This window comes from Fulmarus glacialis, unplaced genomic scaffold (assembly GCF_000690835.1).
Source record: "Fulmarus glacialis isolate BGI_N327 unplaced genomic scaffold, ASM69083v1 scaffold16669, whole genome shotgun sequence".
NCBI classification, from domain to species: Eukaryota; Metazoa; Chordata; class Aves; order Procellariiformes; family Procellariidae; genus Fulmarus; species Fulmarus glacialis.
Window position 1 is genome coordinate 12959 of NW_009232762.1, and position 21801 is coordinate 34759.

General features: G+C 47.2%; 1 protein-coding gene across 1 annotated transcript; it reads right to left on the bottom strand.

The window, feature by feature from the left end:
* Positions 1-391: 391 nt before the first annotated feature.
* CD80 (CD80 molecule) lies at positions 392-21756 on the bottom strand. The gene is made up of 6 exons (XM_009585060.1): positions 21675-21756; positions 10589-10768; positions 8582-8920; positions 5630-5911; positions 3471-3596; positions 392-498 (listed from the first exon to the last, which is right to left on the bottom strand). Exons 1-6 carry the CDS (start codon positions 21754-21756, stop codon positions 392-394), a joined length of 1116 nt encoding a protein of 371 aa, XP_009583355.1.
* Between the last annotated feature and the right edge of the window lie 45 nt (positions 21757-21801).

Consider the following 21801-nt stretch of genomic DNA (forward strand, 5'->3'; position numbering starts at 1 on the left):
TTATGTTAATTAAGGAAATGAATGCCACAAAATCTTGCACGCCATCCATGCAGGGCCCATTCTGTGGAGAAAGCAGCTTAGCAGCCCAGAAAATTCAGTTCTCTAACATTTTTCACTAGATTCGTTTCTAGAAATTTGACATTACCCAAACGAAGCAATGCCCTACAAGCAACATGAGCATCATTCCTCTAGTTACTTGACCAGGAAACACCATGTGTCTGAGTTGGCAATAGGGCCTTACCGCTTTTGTTTACCCTAAAGGACAGCACACACATATTAAAAGCCATACGTGGTTTTGTGAGCTAACATCGCACAAGAATCTAATAGTATTTGAGAAGCTATTTTGCCAAGAGAAGAATGGTGAAGAAAACTACCTGCAAATGCGACCTGGTCATACAGATGATGTTTCAGATGTCACTTTAGAGCTCACAGGTGGCTTCGTACATTCTTTCACACCCTCTTCCACTGAATCCTGAGGCTTACAACAGTGAGAACAGACTGAAAAAGAAGATCCCTCATTAGTATTTGGAATTCCAGAAGACATAAAAGTGCTGAATCCAAATGTCTTCTTCAACAAAGTAAAGTAGAACTGAAAGTGGGAAGAAAGGAGAGAAGAAATTAAAGAAAAAGAAATCTTTTAGATCTAGTTACTTCTATTTTTCCTTGGCAGGACTCATCCCTGCAGTGCATCTGAATATGGCTGGCCCATAGCCATAGTCTGATCTGATAGAAAGCTCTGTTATATACAAATGTTATCTATATAGTGTCATATAGATAAAACAGTTCTCATTAGCACAGGGCTAGGACCTCAGCCTGGCACAAAGACAGGTTGCTACATGCTAAGATAAGGTCAGAAGGGAAATAATGGTAAAAGTTACATGTCACTAAATGCAGTTTACCAAGCAAGTGAAAGAATGCCGGTGTTAGAACCAGCCAACCAACTCTTTCAGTGCTTTAAAAGGAGTTCAGATTAAACAGGTCCCCTTAGTATCTCAGCATCTATGAATGACTTTTGTTTTAATTATTCAAGTTGAATCTCTTTATACTATTACAGCAAATTGTACTTGCACAAATTTTACAACATGGATCCTAAGCTATTCTTTAAGTGACTTCTAATCTTGGCCTAATCTTGGTGCTTTGTGTTAAATTAATTGAAGAGCCAAAAAAAAAAATCTAGAGCATTTCCATTCTTAAATTACTGCAAAGATAGGCTGTGAGTGCCTCAAAGTAGGGGTTTGTGAACCTCAACAAAGCATCTACATGTTTTGATCACCACCACAATCACGCATCTGAGAACTCTTATTTCTGTTTTACTCTATCTTTCTATTCTTCCCTCCCACACTTCAGCTCTTTGAAGCATGGCTTTTTGAGCTCAGAAACCACTCTTAGCATCAAAGCAGCTCCTGACTCAGCTTTCCATATGCCAGAACAACAGAGGTACTCTCAGACCTATTCTGAGCTCCCACAATAGCTCTTGAAAGGTGACCTGTACAACACCAGCAGGAAGCACTCTTAGGACAGATATTTCCCTTCCCAGACAGGTGGCAATGCACAGCAGCACCGAAATGTGACAACTGTACAAACTGGGAAGTTGGATTGAAGCTCTGGCTTCAGTTTCTTACAGTATACGCCTGGTCTGGAAGGTGGCTGTGCAAAATAGCACCACCTGACTCGGCAAATCTACTCCCTGGGCATATTAGGAAAATGGGACTGAAAGGGAAATTCCAGTTTAGGCAGCCATGTCCCATGCGGTTGCAGGTGATCACATTCTACCACATTGGTATGCTTTTTACATCTACTTTAAAAGCAATTTGGTTTCTATATAAAAGGTTATCTCAGAATGCTCCAAAATCTTACTAATTTAATGCTAAGGAACCTTTTAATTTCCAGCCTATATTTGTTTAGAGCCAAATCTTCCAACTCCAGTTCATTTTCTCCTATAATTAGAAGTTCATTATCCATGCAGCTAACAGCACAGGCTCTGATCAGCTGTGATTTTCTTGGTTTAAACGTGCTTGCTGCTTTCTCATTGACATAGCTCCAGGGAACAGCAGGGGAGAACCAGCACTGGTGTCAGAGGGGCACATGAGTGGAAAATGAGGAGGTGCATAGGTGTAGCCAAGAGTCACTGCCTTCCAGAAGCTTCCTTTCTTTGTGATAAAACACCGAAAAGAAAACTAGCCCAGCCTGACTCAGTGGTCACACCATTCGTTTTTGAAGGGATGTGGTTGGTGAGGAGGGGAAAAGAAAAACAGCAATGCTACCTCCACACCTCTGACTTGGGAGTGAACTTGTCTGAAATTGAAATAGAGGTAGCAGAAGACACAAGCATGACAAACTTACAAGTGTCCCTAAGTGAACTGAGTCCCTGGTGCCTAACAAATAACCTCTTTCCAACGGGGAATACCACTGCTACCGTGATGAGCTAAGATGCTCAGACTGGTGGCTTCTGGTTTAAGTGGGCTGAACATAGAGTGCTCTCAGTGTGGGATTCTTGCCTCCAGCCTTGACTTCCCCAGCGCCCTGACAGAACTTGACTGGGTGATATTTATAACGTGTTGCAAGGATTGCTGTCTTTCTCCAGGACTGCTTTTCTAAGCTGCTAACAGGGTGTGGATAGGACATTTACTGCTCCACACTGGCTGGATACCTAGCTGCCTTTATAAATCCATCGGATGTCTACCCACATCTTCAGGGGCTTTCTGGCTAGGTCAGCTTAGACATGATTAGGAGCAACAGCTAACAGATGAGATTTTTTTGAGCAACAAAAAAAAAAAAATGTACTCAGCTGCCAGCTAACCCTAAGATGCTTGAGGTCCCCTTTACCATTGAAAAATTCCTGGAGACATGCCTGGAGTTACTGAAGACTTCATAGGGTGGGACAGAGCACCTCACCTGTGCCGTTTTTGGCCACACAAAGATGACAAATCCATCTCTCCTGATCGGGGTTCTCCTAAAAGTGGGACATTGCTATGCTTAAGTCCTTTCTGTGGCCCTAGCACTATGTATTTTTGTAGCTTTGGCTCTGTGACTTTTCTGAGCGATTGTCTAAGTAGAGTGTGTAGAGAGATCGCATTCTGAAACTGTCAGTGCTCAAATGTATCTATCATGATCACCAAGATTCTTGGCATCTTCAAGCATCTTAATACATAAAAATGGACCTTTGTTAATCTCTTCAATTCTTTATACCCCTGATTTTGGAAATATTCTGATCTGCTGTCAAAACTCCCCATCACACCTTCACTCTCAAACCTGAACACTAGTGCTGTGTGCACAGAAAATGTAGGAAGGTCCTAGGCTGGACTTAGATTTTGTGACAGTAGATGCTGCATTAAAAAAAAAAAAAAAAGGAAATGAGAAGAAGGTACAAAAATACCTAGTGTGTCAGTATAGTTTCTATAAATGTGTATTTTACATAGAAACTCCATAAGCAGTAAGAAACTGTTTCCTGAAAAAGGAGCTAGACTTACCATGCCTTAAGAGGTATCTTGCTGCTAGGGTGATAGCCAAAAGGAAGATAATAATGATGATACTTGAAGCAGTAATGACATTATAAGATGGAGGCACAGTAGGGACAATGCAGTCATTTATTTTTCCTGAGACAGAAGAAATAAAACATAAATAAAGGGCTCAACAACATATTGGCATTTTTATGTAAGGGCAAGTATGTGAATTTTGATGGTTCTGGCCAAATTCTAACTCAGATACTCAGCCTGAAAATTTACCTATTGAATAAACAAACAGACAAAGCTGGCACCTACATTTCTTCCATTCCCCCACATTTGCTATGTGCTGAAATTTTTAACACATCCGCAGAATCTGAAATGCTGGGTCTTTGTCCAGAACAGAACTGAGACAGGCAATATTTAAAAACACATAATCTGTTTTTAAAGAAACTGGTTAGGCTTGGTGGAAAAGTCTGAGATCATATCTAGAAAACTTCCATTCTCAAAGGTACTCTGGAGTTTTTCTTATTGTTTTCACCAGATTTATGCCTAATGGTTTTTTCCCTCTGAATTCACAGGTGATGGAGAATGATGCATTAAACAGACTAGAGTAGACTTTTTTCTGTATGGCAGGAAAAGAGTGTTGTGGCAGAGTTCAGTTTCAGTGGATCTGGAGCCTTTGGCTTTTCACCACTGGACATGACCATTCTGCCACTTGGACATTGGTGTAGATAATGGGCCTTCCCTGTACAGTAGAGGACAGCCCTAATTCAACAGGAGGGACAGACTTGGTGCATGTTCATAGGTCTTCAGATTTTCATCATCTGCACCTGGCACAATTAGGCATCACTCAACTTCTAAGACACCAGCCTGATCCACTGTACAATCTTCCCCTCCACTGCAAGGTTTGCCTCCTACATTTACCAGAGGCTGTATTCTGTCTGGAACTCTGTGTTCATGAAAGACTTGTTTGGAGGACCATTTCCACCATACCAAAATGGGAGTGGTTCCACATCTTAAAAATCAAAAAGTGGGGGTTTTGTGACTGCTGTTGTCACTGTTGATTGCACCATCCTCTGAGCATCAGTGTGACAAGAGTGTATTACTATTATTACTTTTTTTGTTGCTCTCCTTTTCTATGTAGTGTGATATTCTTAACGCCCTTCCATTACCATCTCTAGGCACATTATGCACTACACCCAGCAATAACCAATATTTGTAAAGCGCTAGTTTCTAGCATTCGTCCTGAAGCTGAATGGCACCTCTCCTCATGAGCCCCTTTGATTTTAGTAAGATTGATGAATAAGGTACCCTGATGAATAAGGTACAATTCCCTAGGAAAAATAGTGCTTCTTTAGCTTCCCTTGAAGGTGCCCTTAACTCTACAGTGAAAACATCAGACCCAGAGATATTTCAGAATACTTTTTTGGTAACAATGTTAAAAAAAAATCCTTTTGGCTTTAAGAATTTTCTTGCAAATCCCCTTCTACTGCAAAACATCCGGACTGTAGAGTGCTACCTTCCCTCATGCTGTTTCCACTTGTGCCTCAAGCTTTTCAAAGCACAGACTTATCTATTATGTTATCACTTTTAAGCCACGTGCAGTGATGGAATTTTTTCCGTATGAGTTAACCTTATATTAAATATGTGTATGAAAGCAGAATTTTGTCTAGACCCCAGCTGACAGTTTCTGTCATTGAAGCAGGAACAAACATGCTTGTTAAATGAGGAAATTCTTTTTAAGTGCAACCTTTAAGTGCTTTTAAGGCACACACATTTCTCAAGTCCTTCCATTCGAATACCAGGTCTGTGTCATGCAAAAGGCAGCGAGACCATGCTGGTACAGAGGGGCACTGAATGGTGGCAACCCCCAACCTGTGGGAGCCACCGAGGCTGACATCAGCAGATCACAATGGGATCCAGTTGCCCTCTCAGCCCAGCTGTGACTCACAGTAGAGCAGCAGGAAGACAGAGCTGTCTCTGGTTGTCAGTCACTGTCATAACTCTCCTCTCACACCCCTGCTGTCTTACAGCCTTTGACATATTTTGGTGTGCAGCTTACAGGTGGGATCACTGGGTCATCCTTGCATGAACAGATAGACAAAATCTATCGCTTTCTCAGAGAGGCAACTCAGCAGATTCAACAAAATGGTTTTGTAACACAAACTATTAAAAAAACCTACTCAGAAGCAAACTGGTGGACTTGGCAAAGCCATTGTGTTCAATGGAGCAAGTGATGCTGATGTCTTTTGTCACGTTGAGCAACAGTTTGCCAGTGACGTTGTACGGGCTGAGGCTGGACTCGGACACCCAGCTGGCATTCCACACCACGGACACGTTGTTGAGGGCTCCAGAGATTTTGGGTTTGGGGAAACCTCCATGAGAAGAACATCTTACCACCATCTCAGTTGATTCACAAGAATGAGCGGATACTTCTGCTGTTATGTTCGGCTTACTGAATTCAGCTGAAGCAAGAAAGATTTAGTTACCATTCTGTCAGATTACAGCGAGGGCTGCAGTCCTGATCACCCACGGTCAAAGCAAAGACTCCCCCACAGGGCATTCTTCCTCTATCATAATCTGTTTGGCCTTTCTTGTGCCTTAGTGTTCTCCCCACAGCCTTGACTGGATATGGCCTTAGCCTTTGCTTCTTCTCCTCCCTGGCAGAACACAGACTTCATGACCCCACCTCTCCAATGCCACCGTTTCTCTCTACATACAGCAGTTTGTGGAACAACAGAAGGAATCATAAAACAGGTAGGAAAAATACAGGACTGAATAAAAATCCGTATTACAGGCAATGGTAGACCATTTCCTTTTCCCTCCCTCATTAGTCCCAGCCAGAAGCTCACAGAGGGCCCATCTCTACTGGGAAAGGAGGTGAGTCACATGTTGGTCTCTCAGCCGAGATGCCCAGCAAGAGACTGAATTACATTTTCTGCATGGGAGCCCCTCCAGAAGGTCCAGCTGAGAGCAAGACCCAGTCATACTAGTCATTGTTGCAAAAATGCGTAGCAATACACAGACCATATTTTCACTGGACTTTTTTCTCATTGCCAAAGACAGTTTTCAGAGGTTTCCCACCCACACAGCTTGTTCCATGCCTTCCTGCCCCGTCAGATGTATTGCTGCAAGTGTTTGTGAGGCTGCATGGTGAAATGGATGAGAGGACTAATACGAGTGAAAAAGGAGAAAAAAGGTGGTGTCATTTTTAGCCTGCTTCCCTTTGCCAATCTGCTTCATCTTGTTACTGTAAACAGTTGTGTTGGTACAACTGAGGATGCCCACGGGTTGCAAGAAACAGCCCAGGGTGAGGAGGAGGAGGCAAGGCGTGGCAAAGGAACTATTTAAGGCAACTCTCCCACTGGAAAAATCTCCGTGGGACCACACCTTCAGCAAGAAAGGCACCAGACTGAAACAAAAACTCAGTGTGTGGCTTCCTGGTGGGCGTAAGTCACACCACACCACCGCTGCTAAAGGGACCAAATTCTCCCTCCCACCCCTGCCAGCTGTAGGTCTGTAGCCTGCACACCCCCTCAGGCACTAGACCCAGCCACGGCAATGCCAGGCAGAGAGCTGCAGCAGGTTGCTCAACTCACTGCAAAATGACCCTTTTTGGAGCAGCTAGGGTTTTGTCTGCGATTGCCCCCTGCCTGACTCACCATTTGACCACATGACTGCTGGGATAAGGCAGACAGCCTTGTGGTCATAGCGCGTCTTCTATGGCTTAGGCTGACCACGAACCCATGGTCTAGGCTACCGAGTAACTAGTGAAAGAAACTCACTCAACATTGCACGGCCAACCAGTGGCAGATAAGGAGAGACCTGGATTTCCTTCCAGGCCTGCTATCATCTGTTGAGCAATGCAGCATTGACATCCAGTCTGGAAAGTCCCTTCAAACACCCCAGTCGACTTCACCGCAGCTCCCTTATCAGTCACCAGGGAGTAACACCTTTCTGCCTCTCTCAGGGTAGCCTGATTCCAGCAGGGGCAAGGGGAGCTTTCCCTTTCCTGATCCCCACAATAACTGATCCCACTTTTCCAAAGGGAGCAGAAGTCTACCACAATTGTTACAACTGGCCTGTTAAGACAGCAAGGGGATTTCTGGAAGGAAAGAAACTGGACTATTTGCAGGAAGGAAGAGAGATCCTTTGTTTCATGTTTTTCATGCAGTTAACTCCTCAGCCCTCACAGCTAGAGAGGGTGCTGGCAGTGCACTTCCCTTTTTTCATATTGGTTCCCAGAAAGATCACTAAATTTGTCTCCTTGCACATATGCCCACCATGCCCTCAGACAGGCAGGCAATGGCCAAACCTCAGGAGCTTGGCTTTTTTTGCTGACGAATCTCATTCCAGATGGGGAATGCTCATTCACTGGCTTGTCTGGAAGATTCCTGGAACTCTCTGCTGCTAAAGGTATTCAAATGTATGTGTATATATTTATATATGTTACCAGTATCTCTGCCTTTGTTTGAAACTAACTGCCACAAAAAAAGTGGTGGAAATGGAAAATAATGTCAATGGAACTTTTTGTAGCCTCCAAGAAAAGATTCAGATTCGTTTTGAGCAAAGGAACTCGGGTTGTTTCTTTAAGGTAAAAAGCCTCAAATCTCCAGCTGAGTTCAGCCTTAGGTTGTAGAGCTGCAGCATAGCCGGCGAGCTGGCCAGTCCCCCAGAGAGCCTGCGCTCCCAAGGGGTTGGATGCAGGGCTGGGATGCTGCTGTGGCCACAGAGAAGCAATGCCACCCCATTCCTCTTTTGGCTTGGACGCTTCTTGTGCACCAAGGGCTTGGTCTCTGCTTTGCCCAAAAGACAGCAGGGGGCAGAGGCGGCCTAGGGCACCCACCAGCAGTGGTACCTGGGGAGGGGTCCTTGCCCAAGAGGGAGACATCAAGGGGAGGATGGTGGGCTGGTGGTGGGAAAGGCAAATTTTCTGTACCTGCGGTAGCTTTGGAAAGGTAAGGAGGGAGGCTGCTAGAATGGAAATACAGGGGCCTTAACACACCTTCCAGCATTCTTTTAGGCTTCCCGATGAAAGTCTATCTGCTACACTATGACTAAAGCTTGGAGGAGTGTCTCTTACCCTCAGAGGTTGGCACCAGAAAGCCTCAGGTGTCGAGAGGCAATCCACCTACCTGTAACAAAGAGGGAGACAAGCTCATCACACACAACAACTGAGTTCTGCGAAAATCTGAGGTGCTGAACTACACACTGGTAAGGGCCATTGTCCAGGGTTTCCACGGGGGAGATCCACAGGGTGAGGGTCCTGGTGTCCATCTCTGCCCGGTTCTTGTACCGCTTGTGCTGGGAGATCTTCTTCCCCTCTGCATAAGCAAGCACTACGTCCGTGGTGTTCTTCTGCCAGTAGACCCGGTAATTATGTAGGCTTTCCGAGCTGGGAATTTCATGACAACAAGGCAGGCCGATTTTTTCCCCCGCTTTGCTTTTGATTACTTTCTTCTCCAGTGCATAACCTGTAGGTGGGGGGCAAACAAAAGTCAGTGATTCAGTGGTATAGTCTTGTGCCAGGACCTGCTGCACAGAGCTCACCTCTTTCGGCTCTGTCTGCATCCGCTAATGTACCTCATCACTCACCGAGCTGTTTACAACTTCAGTTCTGCACTGAGGGGAGGCCTACCTTGGCATTGCCTTTTATGTGATGCTCCAGTCCTACTTAGGATCCCGAGCTAGTGGGCACACAATGATTTCTGCATGGATTACTGAAGGCAAAGGCAGGAGAGTTACCTGCCTGAACAGAAATTTTGCTGGCCCCTTGAAAAAAAACACACCTCAGAGTAAAGGATTGCCATTATTCATGTAAAGGGATAAAACCATACATGCCCAAACTGCTATCTCTTCTGCTCTCCCTTTTCAGAGGTCAGTGTTTGGAAAGTCTGTGTCATCCTCCGGTGGGTTCCCTGCATGCCAAACAGTGGACTATTAGTTTGGGGGTTTGGGATTTTTTTTTGGAAGGTTTTTTTTTTGTAGAAAAAACCCAACAAACCTTTCAAGATCCCAGAAGCTAGAAGCAACCCTACAATGATAAACAAAGATTACAGCGACACTGTCATCAGCCTCCTAGTATTAGCATATGAAGAATTCTGCCTAGTCTAGCTGAAACAAATTTATATTTGTGAAGGCCCATGGGCCTCCCTTGGGATTACTTGCGAACCAGCACAGGCATTCCCCAACTCCTGCCCAGCGACCGTGTCGGTGCCATACCTAGTATACAGGCATGTGCCTACAACAACAAGCTGAGGCCCTTGCAAGGTGGAAATTCAGTACAACTTTGACCAGGTTAGCAGTAATCCCCCTGCTTCGCACTACGACTTCTACGCACGCTGCTCCCGCGATCAGCCCTGCTTTCCCACTACCGTTCCTCTTTCCAGTGGGTAGGCGCTCACAGGGGCGAGGACCTGACACGTGAGGGAGCAGCCTAGCAAGGAGCTCCTGCTGCTGCTGGAAGAGTGACCCAGCGCTAATGCATGGTCCTGTGCTGCAGCAAAGCCAGGGCAGATGGTTGGGCTTTCGCCTGGTTTTACGAACTTCAGGATGATGCCTATCCCTGCACACCCCGCTTTGTTGGTGCGGAAGGTCGGGTTTCTGTACATTTGCCCTGCTTGCCTCAGCCTCACTACCTTAGCACCCATCTCCAGTAGTGGAAGGGGGATGCCAATCTGTTGCACTCCATTGACTGAGAGCAGAAAAACAAGGAAATAGCCAGCCTCAGGACAAAGAAGATTCAAATTCCCTCTTTCTTCCCTGCAGAACAGGTCTCAGTAAACATGTCTGAGAGAGAAAGCAGGAAAGTCCTGACCAGGCAGTGTGTCACCGATGGGGAGAGTGCAGCATTAGCGGTCAGTGGAGGTGAGATCCCACGTGCAAAGCCTCAGCCTGAAGCGTGAATGCTTGACAAAGCTGAGCCTAAGAACTGCGACACACCCCCAGCAAAATCTGGCTGATGCTGGCTCACGTTACTGTCACTGCTAACGCCTAATCACAGCAATGCCGTACACGGGCACAGAGTGCAGTGCTCAGGGTGTGACCAGGGTGCTGTGACATTCAGATTCAGCTGAAGTGTCCAAAACAGCCACAAGCTTGTTGCCCACCAGGGCTTGTTTGCTTAGAGGTGACTCACAGACCCTTGGGACTGCAGCGAGACCCCTGCAGCATGCTGACCTGTGCCCAGCGGCACTCCCCGATGACATGCTTTGCAGTCCTCCAGCTGCCGGTGTCGGAGGGAGACAAGTAGATGCTCAGGCAGTAGCTTGGCACAGCCTGATCTTGAGGCTGCTTGATGAAGTTTAGCCCAGGCAGAGAGCCTGGGACAGAATGTGAAGTAAGTTTTACCCCCTTCCGCTGCGACACACCTACCCCTGTCCCACCCACACATTTTATATTAAATCCATAGGAAGCACATTGAAAAATTCTGGAGAGGTCCTGGCAACATTATGGAATGCTTTAATACTAATTAAATAGAATATGTAATTAAATGAGCAGCTTCTCATTTAACTGGTTTCCCTCCGCTCAGCCACTTCATTGGTCTTCCAAAGGGAAAGATTCAATTTCCCCCCCCCCACACCCTACCTGTACTTCCCCTTATAATGCATCGCAGACTATGAGCAACCAGACTGGGGCAGACCAGGAGCCCACTCAGCCCGCTGACCTGTGTCAGCCAGCAACTGGTAGCAAAATGGTAGAAAAAACAGTTCTTCCACACCGCCCGGGATAAAAACTGCCATGCCCTGCCAACCTTTGGCAGTCACGAATTTAGGGATTTCTTGACACTGGCTAGACTAGTTACTGCTAGAGCTACCCTTCACGAAGAGATCTTGCCCCTTCAGGAATGCACGTATATTTTTGGCTTCCACAACATCCTGAGACGATGAGTTACAAGGTTTGATTACATGCTGTGTGAAAAAGCATTTCCTCCTGTTCACCTTAAAAGCAGCCCACTTTAGGCTGTGATTCTTGAAGTTCCTCCTCCTGCAGTTCTGCATGCATTTGTGTGTGTGTGTGTGTGTGTGTTTTTTCCCTCGACCACATCTTCGCTTGTTCTCCCAATTCAGCTCTTACTATTGCTGGAGAGATTCACAAGAGCAGCCAAACTTTGGGATTGTGGAGCCTGATAAAGACAGTTTTCTATTTTCTTTTGCAGCAATAGGGGAAGAGTAGGCGTACAGTAAATGTCAGGGTGACATCGCATCATGAGTTGCATGAGGTTCTCCACGCCTTGCCCCTAAGAGTCTCCTTTGCAACCAAAAGGAGAACAAAAACCTCCTCGGCAGTACATGTGCAGGGGCTGGAAACTCCTGCTGATGTCACATCTACCCTTAAAAGGCTCTGCACCCTTGAAACTGCAACCTGAATGCTGCAAGCCTGAAGGAACCAAAGTCCACGAAGAGTCATTCAGCCCCACAAAAGTCCCCTTTCACTTTAAAGGTGAACGGCAAAGCAAAAATGAAAATTCAATTCTGTCCCATTTCTGTGCTGAATGCTCTCCGTAACCAGGCTGTGGGGGAGGTATCCACTGTGGAAATAACTTTTAATGACTTTTCTAGAAAAAAAGATCCCTCCTCTTCCCATGCCCCCTGAAACCCACCCGCTCCCTTGCTGTGCATGCACATCGCTCCATCACTGGAAGCCCGCAGTGTGTGGCAACACTGAACCAATGCAAGGGCTGACTTTCCGTTCCCCGGGCAGGAAAACATGTTTCATTCAAACTACGCCTGTGCTGCAGATGCCCCACACAGCAGGGCTAACAAGAACAGAAAGGTGAGTGTAGAGGAGAACTGTCCTTTCTTGTTTGCTCCGAGAGTCAGCAAGCAGGAGAGCTGCTGAGCCCATATCCCTATTTCCTTCCTCCTTGCCCACACCGTGTTTCAGAAATTCCCTGGCCACAGAGAGTATGGTTATCCTGACCACACATACAGTCAGGCAGTATGGGAGAGCAGATTGCCTCTGGGACAGAAGTCCTGCAGAGACATTTGACTGTAAAAGGCAGTAAAAGACCATGCCATGCTTTAGAGAAGCAGTGCTGAACTGTTGGAAACCTTCAGATAATTCCTGGTGAACAGAAACTCCAAAGCCATTCTCTTTCCGCTCCGTTCCCCATTTCGCTGCCTTTTGAACTGCTTTGCTTTTTTTTTGATCTTACCTTGAGTTACCTCGCTTCGCACACAACCCACTAAGCAATGCACGTGAAGGGAAAGGTCCTTGGTGGGCCTGGAGTCCTTTGCGCCCCTGTGTAAGCAGCAGGTAAGACAGTGGATCTGCACATTTTTTTTGACCGACAGTCCTGCAAAAAGCTCTGAAGCATATTGTCGGTAGCCCTCCAAAACCAGGAGGGTCAAAACAGCCCTGCGTTGCTTTTTTTCCATAAGGTCCCCTGTTCATCTTTGCAACAGCAGCTGGTCTCTCTACTCTTAAATTATTGGCATCACTGACTTTGCCTGGCACCGCTCTGCCAGGGCACTGACACCTTTCTCAGCCTCTGCCTGCACGTGGGCTGGAAGAAAGGACTTCAAGCAGCTCTGGTGTTGGTGCACACCACGTCGTGGTGAGGCAAGGGCACTTCTGGTAACCAGGCTGGGCCAGCTGAGGAAAACATGTCTAGTGGAGCTGTGCCTTTCTCCTGGCGGCCATCCCCTGGGGTCAGTGTGGGAATCACACCCGACAGTCCCCAGGTAATTCTGCAGCTCAGGCCCCTCATTTTCTGTGAATAGCACATTTGCCCCAAACTTGCAGAATTTATCCTTCGAGGACAACGCTGTATTTTGTGGGGACTTCTGAGCAAAACAGACAATCAGTTGAAAAATTGAGAAAGTCTTTAAAAGACCAGATACTCTCCATTGGTCTTTTTTTTATCCCAGGTGATTCTACCAGTGAGGAATCAGATTCTCCCAAAGCTTTTCATGGGGCTAAAATTCAGCAAACGTCCTACACTGGAATACGTGAAGAAATGCTTTGTATTTAAGCTAAATCAGTGTTGTGACACTGAATACACTAATCACAGAAAAGACCCCATTAGATGCCCAGGTAACTTCTATGTGGAGACATCATGACATTTCAGCAGCGCATAAAATCATTGCCTTCCTTTGCATTTTGCTGTAAAGACCCTGTGAAATGAGAAAGACGGGATGAAGCAAAGTGGGTGCTTGCAGACCCTGCTGGTTGTCCTCTTTAAGGAGTCCGTGACTGCATATTAACCTGGGCACGAGTGCCTGGCAAGCCTCCTAGGCTCCTTCTACCCAGACTCCACTTCAGCAAGAAGAGGCATGCAAAGGGAGGTCTCGGCACACAGAGAAAGGAGGAGTGGCCCTTTCCCCTTGCACAACCCCAAGCCCAACCCTCCGGTCATGAACCACAGGCCTGCTGCTACCCTTCAGCTGCTCTAGGCAAAGCAGCTGCAAAACCAGTTTGCTTCACTCATGTCATGGTGACCTCTTGCGAGGTCATGTTCCCTTACTCATCCCAAATGCGGTGAGAGAGAGGAGCAGAAGAGAAGGCGTCCTGAAGAAAAACAGCAATGCACTTCATTCGGCAGCCGTTCCACTCAGTCTCGCTTCCCTGTATCCACTCACACTAGTCAAGCGTGCCCATGGCCATTAAGTGACGGGATTAATCCTAGTTTATGATGATGTCATGGCTTGCCTGAGGTAGGGAAACAGTTTAAAGAGGTTTTTCTAAAAGTTCAGCTCTGCTTGCTTCTGTGCCATAACCTCGGGGCACCCTGCTCAAAGCGGTATAGCAAGGGCATGGCACCCCTTACATGGCTTACGCACTTCTGACCTTCACCTTGCCACATTCCTCCTTGCTTCACCCAGCTCTATACTGCATGATTATAATATCCCCATGGTGGTTTTGTGCCTGACTCCTTCAGCAGCCTTCGTTCCATTTTAATGCTGTTTTGTTTCACATGCAAAGCCTTTAGTGAAGAAATCCTTGAAATCACGAAGCAGCTGTGAAAACCAGAGGACACCTTCCTGTGACAGAAAGTCAGCCCATCTTTGGGGGTGCGCATTAATCCCCTTTTTTTTTTCCAGTAGCATGTTAACTTGAGGCCCTATTGATGACAAATGAAATTATCAATTTTATCTGTCTCCCTGAGCATACTTTGATAAGCAGTGATGTACTGTAGGTAACACTCACTTTAGGGTGGTTCACAGGGCGCTCTCAACACATGCTGGTGTCCGATGTGGTCCCAGTTTCTTAGACATGCACTACTCCCGCTGAAGCCCTCCCTCCAACGACAGTTTCCTTTGCAGGTTGCAGACCGAATGCTCTGCTTTCTCCAGTCTTAATTGCTGCTCACCAGAAAGCAGATTTCACGTCCCCCTGATAGCCTTTTTGCCATGAAAGCCAGCAAGGCAACCCAGCCAGACGGGGAATGAAAGGAAGCGCCATTACTGAGTCACGACTCTGTCAAAAACCTAGATTCAAAGGGAAGGAAACTCCATTAATTATGAAAAAGTTCCATGATCTGCAATTAGCAACTGAGAAGACAAAAAGAAATCTGAAATACTTTGGTAAGGGGGCTCACTGCAGCGCTGGGGCAGCTCCAGCCAGCCGGTACCCCTCCCTCTTGCTCCTGCGCCCAGCTCGTGTTTCTGTGTTTCGGTACTCTTGAGATAAAGATCTACTGCTTTCTGAGTCACTGCTGCCCTGGCTGGGACAAGCCCACCGGCTGGGTATGTCCAGTCTGCTTTGTTTATAACACGAGTAAGATCGCAACTCTTTGCAAGTCAGTCGGCAAATTTCTGGCACTAGCCAGGAGGTCAGATCCAAGCAAGGAGCTGGAGATGAGATGCCAAAGTATTGGGGGTGGGGTGGGGACGATATTGTGTCTTAAGATCTTCCCCTTTGCTGCGGAGCCCTCCGCATGGGTGTTGCTCGGGGAGGAGAGGAAGGAGGCTTGCTTATCTCCTGTGCTGCATACTGGCAGGGACACCGTGATGGGGACAGAAGGACGTCTTTGACTTGGGGAAAGGAGCCAAGGGAAAAGTCTTTCTGAACCTTCCCCTTTTCTCCGTTCCCAGCACGTGGAGTGGGTGACCCCGCTAGAATAAAAAAGGGCAGGGGGGACACTAAATCTGGATGTCTTCAGAGGATTTGCGTATTTTAGTTCCTTTCAAGATCAAGTTCCTGCAACTGGCTCAGCACTCTTACGATTTCCCAGTTTTGGGGGCAGAAACTAGATATGGCGTAAGACAGTCCTTCGGGGGACATTTGTCACACACAAAGACAGAAATAAATTTGTTAATTTTTTCCCCTGCAGACTTTGTCTCTTGCTGACTGGATCACTTTGCACTTCCTCTATATTTATCTCCCAGCTAAAGATGTTCTCAGATCATTTTCCTAATTCCTCCAGTACCACTGCCATGTATACTGCTGCCCTTGCAGCACAGCTTTGGAAGCTGAGGTCCTCCCCACTGCTTAAGGCCGCAATTTTCTTCAGTGCTTGCTAAATCTCACTGCCTCATGTGCTCCCCAGGGAGCCAGCCCACTCTTGAAACTAATATGAGGTGAAAGTGCCCTGTAACCAGGAAAATCAAGTATGATACCTCTCACATAAGCCCACTCAAAATTAGAAAAATTACTTTTTTTTTCTTTGGCTTCTAAAGTACTTGCCCAGAGTCAGAGCAATATTCACCAGTGCAGGTAACAAGGCTATAGGCCTGAGGCCTGGCAACCATTACCTTGTTATAAAAGCCTGGTCCCTGCTTGGGCACTAACTCATGAATGCTCTGCAGATGACAAACTTGACAATAACCCTGCAGCTGGAGGAGAGATTAAACAGCCCTATATATGAGTGCAGCATGGCGAATGGTAATTAACGGAAGGATGACTAAGGAAACAAGACCAAAGCAGTCCAGAGGTGTCTGAAAGCTACAAAAGCCGCAGAGGGAGTGAAATGAGAGACTTGGGCAGGGGCCGCTGGAGGCACCGGCTGGGAGCATCGCAGGGCAGGGTGGCGTGGGGAAGGGGCTCTCTCGGCTGGTAGGAAGCAGTGCCTGATGGTGAGGTCTGTTCAGACTGAAGCACTTCCCCCGGCACAGGAATGAAATCCTTGTCTGCCAGGCATTTAGAACTACACCGGAGGGTACCTGCTATGGGGAGAGCAGCGGTGCGCAGAGACTTGCCGCCACGGTCTTTTTTGAAAAATTTTTTGACAACTTATATGATACAGTGGCATTCTGGGCTTGCCAAAAAGTGAGCTGTATAGCTAGATATGCCACCATTAGCCAGCAGTCAGCACTTTTATTTTCAGCCAGGGAGTCCCCTGGGACAAATGATATTTTAAAAGCGTAGCAGTGAAAAAGCAGAAGCAAAGCCTGTGGCATTTCCATGTTGGGAAAGATTTACATATTCTCAAATGACCTCCTGAGACTCCCAATTGTGATGTCCCTCCAAGGGGACAGAACAGCTACAATTAAACATAAAGTTCATCTATTTAAAAACAAAACTGACCTCCTTTCGCCAAGCAAACAGACTTCACTGCATTCAGCACATTTGCCTTGCCATCTTGTGAAAAATACCACATCTACAGGTGCTCAGCGCTTACAGTAGGAAACACATGTTAAAAAGGAAGAAGAGTTTCTCTGAACATGGAAATTCTCCTCCAGCCTGGCACGACCTCACGGTGCAGCCAGATGACAAACTGGCACTGATCTCATGCCTCCCCCACACGAGCAGAGGGGATCTGGCTCCCCTTTCCCTTCCAACCTCACGTGCTCCCACTGCTTTCCTTGCAGGGCTCTCCAGAGGCTGCTTCAATACACCACATCAGTGTAAAACAAGGGAAAAAAAGAGACTTTCTGCTAGGCTGGAAGGCGAATTAGATCATCCAAGGATCAGACACATACCAGAACTAGTGCAAAGGAGCGGAGGATCGCATAGCCAGAAGCAGAGGAGAGAGGAGCAGGATTGCAGCTTTCAGTGGCAATGACCTGTTTGGCCCCCTCAGCTGTGCTGCCTGCCTGCATGCCCCTCTGGGGTACACAGCGTCAGGTGTAAAAGCAAACCGGCACTGAAGAGAGCGGGCTGAACCTCCAAAAAAACTAACTCATCACAAGCGAGGCAGGGGGATAACCCCATCAGTGGTAGCCTTCATTTATGTCAGATTAATTACGCCCATTAAACCACGCTTGTAACTCAGAATTGAAGCAGCAATCAGCAGGAAAGGTGTGAGGGCGTACAGGGTGGCAACTTCTGCTGGCAACCTACCGCAGCGTCTAAAAACTTCAGCCCCAAACTTTGCATGTTTAAATGCAGGAATATCTGACTTCACATTGCAAAAAGGTTACAAATGTCTCAGTGATCCAAGAAATGCAAAAAAGCTGTTGCCCTCAGACTAATGTGAGCTCACCAGACTTATCTGGGTTCATTCTGATCTAACTGGAAAAAGGAAACAATGTGGGTGAGAGGAATGTTCGACCAGTAGATTTACAAACTTGGTATGCTGGCATATAACTGTATTTTGACTGTGTAAGAATGTAGCTTGTCTATGTTTAAGTTTCTGTGTTTTTTCTAAATAATTCTTTCACTTAAAAAACACAACAGAAGTAGTAAAACAGAGTCTATAAGCAAAAGCAGGAGCCTTTAGTTGGGTTTCTGTTTCTCCAGACAATCTATTACAGCAGGTTTCACTCTGGATAGACAGACAGACAGAAAAAGGAGTTCCTTCGTTCAGCTGCTCTTGTTTTTGAACCAAAGACATTTCTTTTCTGCATGTCTGGAACAGGAGGAGACAGAAACTCATCCAAAAAAAGAAATTAAAAAACCAGCTGAAGGCAACAAGAGCAATAAGACAGAAACTCAATTTGCATCCAGTGATCAAGTGAGCAAATCTGGTACGTAAAGAAAAATTTCTGGAATCTCCACCATGAAATCTGCCCTAGGCACAACCCATACTGGAGCTGGCATGGAAATTAGCCGCCAAGTACCTAAAGCTCATTGCTAGACACTTCAATATTTGGGAGTGGCCATGAAACAGGGCATCTTTCTCGTTCTCAACCCTCTTTGTCCCTTTCTGAAACCCAGCTCCACTCAGGGTCTTTATGGGCAGTAACATGCGAGAGGGGATTCCCAGAGTGAGTTACTTGTGAGCCAGCACTCGCTCACAACGCGGAGGGAAGTGGCTATTCCCCCCCGCTGATTCTCCAATAACTCAGAAAAGCTGTAGGGATTTTCCTCAAAACTTCCCAAAAAATTTCACCACTGGGAAGAAACCAAGAACTAGACGGTCCCCAATCAGATGAAAAGACTCCAGGGAAGCCTAAAAGGAATACTCCATGGGCAAAAATTGGGCTCGCTGGGGCCCTGCAATCCGTGCCTACGCCATGTTTGCACACAGGGCAGGGAAAGGTCGTACCGGGTGACTTCTAGCAACATTTTCCTAATACCACAAACTGCGACTGAGAACATCCTGATATTCGTAGGTAGGTGTGAAGGTGCAATGGCAGGAGAAAAACAAGCCCATAGGGATGCCAGCAATGCGTTCAGACCATAAATAAATAAGTTTGTGCTGTAATCAAGGCTGTAATCAAGGCTGTTCTGCCACTTTTCCACTGTGCTGAGACAGCAGGGTGTTCATGCACATCAGTGTCTCCAGCAGCAGATGACATCTCAGAAGCAGCCTAAATTACACTGGCATTTCAGTGGGTCATCTCACATGAACCCCAGCGTTCATGTGGAATTCAAGAGGAAACAAATGTATCTGCGCAGCTTGGGCATACACAATTTCCTATGAAATACAGCCTTCAAATCATCCTTTTAAATTAAGACCCTCTTAAAGCCGCCTTCTGCTATGATGTAAAAATTCAGCCCGGCATTCCCTATGTTACTATCCCACTCATGTAGGGCATACGGAGAGCACCTTTCATCCTAGCATGACCCTCCAGAATGCTACGGCACAGAGGTGTGCAAGCACCAGAACACCTGGGCTAAACCCAAGGATGCAAGATGTAGCCACAAGCTCTGGGTGCCAGCTTTGACTGTGCCTTGATGTGGTCATGACCAGTCCCACACGGGGTCAGTTCTGTAAATGCTGGCCTTGGTGACTCGTTTAACAACGCGTGGGAAGTCACTGGCAGGGCCATGGCAGACTCCCTTTCTGGGCTTCACCATTTTGCCATGGCAAGGTCAGAAGTTGATCCTTGTGGTCCCTGTGGGTGACCTAGGGAAGGCATCATCTACAAGTCCCAGTAAAGCTTTCAAAACCACTCATTTGTGGGTACCGTAGCATGCATTTTCAAGGGTGACTAACATAGGAATACCTCTTTTTGGAGAGAAAGGTGGCAGGGTGTGTACACGTGCATACAGAGGGAGAAAGCAAGCACATCAGATGTGCTGTCCTTGTCAGCCTGCCAAGCAACCCGCTCCCGAGGCACCAGGACTTCCACAGACTCATTGTGTGGGAAGCATCTAACAATTATGCCCCAAAAGCTGATATAAGGCTTTTAAAAAAGCTTTTTTCCCACTCTGCCTCTTGCAGAATGAAACCCCAGAATTTTGTAATCAATCAGATTTGGAGAAGTAAGTCTTCTCAGCAACAGGGTGACCAAATACTGCTAGCATATGGATTTGTGCCTTGTGTTTCCCAGCCCGGGCACCTCTCCCCACACCTCCCAGACCATTCCCAAGCCCTCAGTGCCGCCACGCTCCTTACAGCCCCCTCGCAGCTGCCCTCTGCCCTTTCTGTCGGCTGGGCACGAGGAGGGGCAGCACGGGCTCCCGCTGTTCAAGTGCTGCCCGTGGCTAGCCAGGGGCTTCCATGCAGTGGGCAAGGATGCCGCATCTCTGCCAGCTCTGCCTCCCAGTCAAATTTAGTTGAAGCTAGGCAGGGGATTCGAAAGTTACAAGCAGGGCCTAAAGAAACATATGGAGAGATGGAAAGCAGGATAAACTATCATTCCCTTAGTAAGCCATATAAAAAAAAAGTACAACTACAGGAACACCTAGTTTTCTTTTATCAAACTCCTATTTCTAGTACTGGATATTAGCATGCATCAGACTGTATATCCAAGTATTGCCTGTCTTCGGTCTTGGAATCAGCATCCTTTTTAGAGAAACTACATGACTAGCTAATTACCACATGCTCATAATTACATTAAAAACATACCACAAGCTCTTACAGTACGGAGAGAGAAACAGTTCTGCACATGACGGATTGTTTGCCCGTTGCAGTACAGGCAAAATACATCTGTGCTTGACGCGTGCTTCACAAGCGCAGAGGTAGGGAACGGAGTGCGGGGGAAGACAGGAGAGCAGAGATCTCACGAGTGGCGTTTGAGGTGGTTGCTTCTTTACAAGTGAGCTCTGCGATTCAATCCCTGTTAAATTCTCCGAGTTTTGTTTTAAGATTCTGAGACTGAAACTCAAAATGAAACTCAGCATCAAATATCTCCCAGTTTCACAACATCAGCATGAAAAACTCCTAATTTTGCATCACTTGATTTTTAATCAAAGCCTCAGTTCAGCCCGGGTTTGCTCCAGAGTATCGTTAGCTGCAATGAAACACTAAAATTGCCAATAAGCACAACCTATTTTGCATCCACAACGAATCCCAGCTGAGAAATGAGTTTTGTGTGGTTTCAAGGTTAACATTTCACACAGCTGAGAAGACTCATCCCAAACCTCTTGAGGTCAAGGGGGACCTGCGGACTTCAGTGAGCTTTGCAGCAGGTCCTCGGAGAAGGACAGGGGACAGCCCTTGCAGTCCTCCTATGGGGACTTGTGTTGCTGGAGAAAGCACTTGCTCTGCGCTGCGCTGCCTGGGTGGCAGAGAGCCCTCCGACCCACCGCTCTGCCCTGTCTTCCCCACCACGCACTCACTTTTAGCCATCCAAGAAACTGCAGAAACCGCCCCAACACCGAAGCCGAAGCCTGAGGGGCCGTGCCATGTGCCCCCTGCAGACGTCAGCTGCCCCAAAAACACCCTCCTTCCTCTCACCCCGGCTGGGATGGGCGACCACCTTGCCTCTCTGGGAGTCGGCAGCCCAGCGTGACTGGCCTGGGGAGCTGAGAGCTCACGGGTCCTCAGTGCTCGCCGCCGTGGTTAGCAGAGCCAGCCAGCCCAAACCCTGGCCCAGCCTCAGCCCTGGCAGAAGACACCAGAACGAGTGCCCTGGGGACCGCCATCCCCCAAAGACCAGCAGGCGGGCGCTGCCGCCCACTCAGGCCCAGCACGCCCCCTCCCGCGATCCCACGCCGGCCGCTCCTGCTTACCTAAACTAAGGCAGAGCAGCACGAAGAGCCCGAGCCCCAGCCACCTCCTCAACGCCGGCGGGGCGGCGGGCAGGCACGCCATCTTCCTGTAGCTCCTGGGCCGGGAGGAGAGGGGGGGACACGGTTA

Bases quoted from the DNA above. Each gene is read 5' to 3' on its own strand.
- CD80 (XM_009585060.1), bottom strand. From the start codon at position 21,756: ATGGCGTGCCTGCCCGCCGCCCCGCCGGCGTTGAGGAGGTGGCTGGGG. The intron at 3,597-5,629 runs GTAGGTTTTTTT...CTTCTGTCTCAG, and splicing joins GTCCACCAGTTTGCTTCTGA to GAAAAATAAATGACTGCATT. The intron at 499-3,470 runs GTAAGTCTAGCT...CTTCTTTTTCAG, and splicing joins AAGATACCTCTTAAGGCATG to TCTGTTCTCACTGTTGTAAG.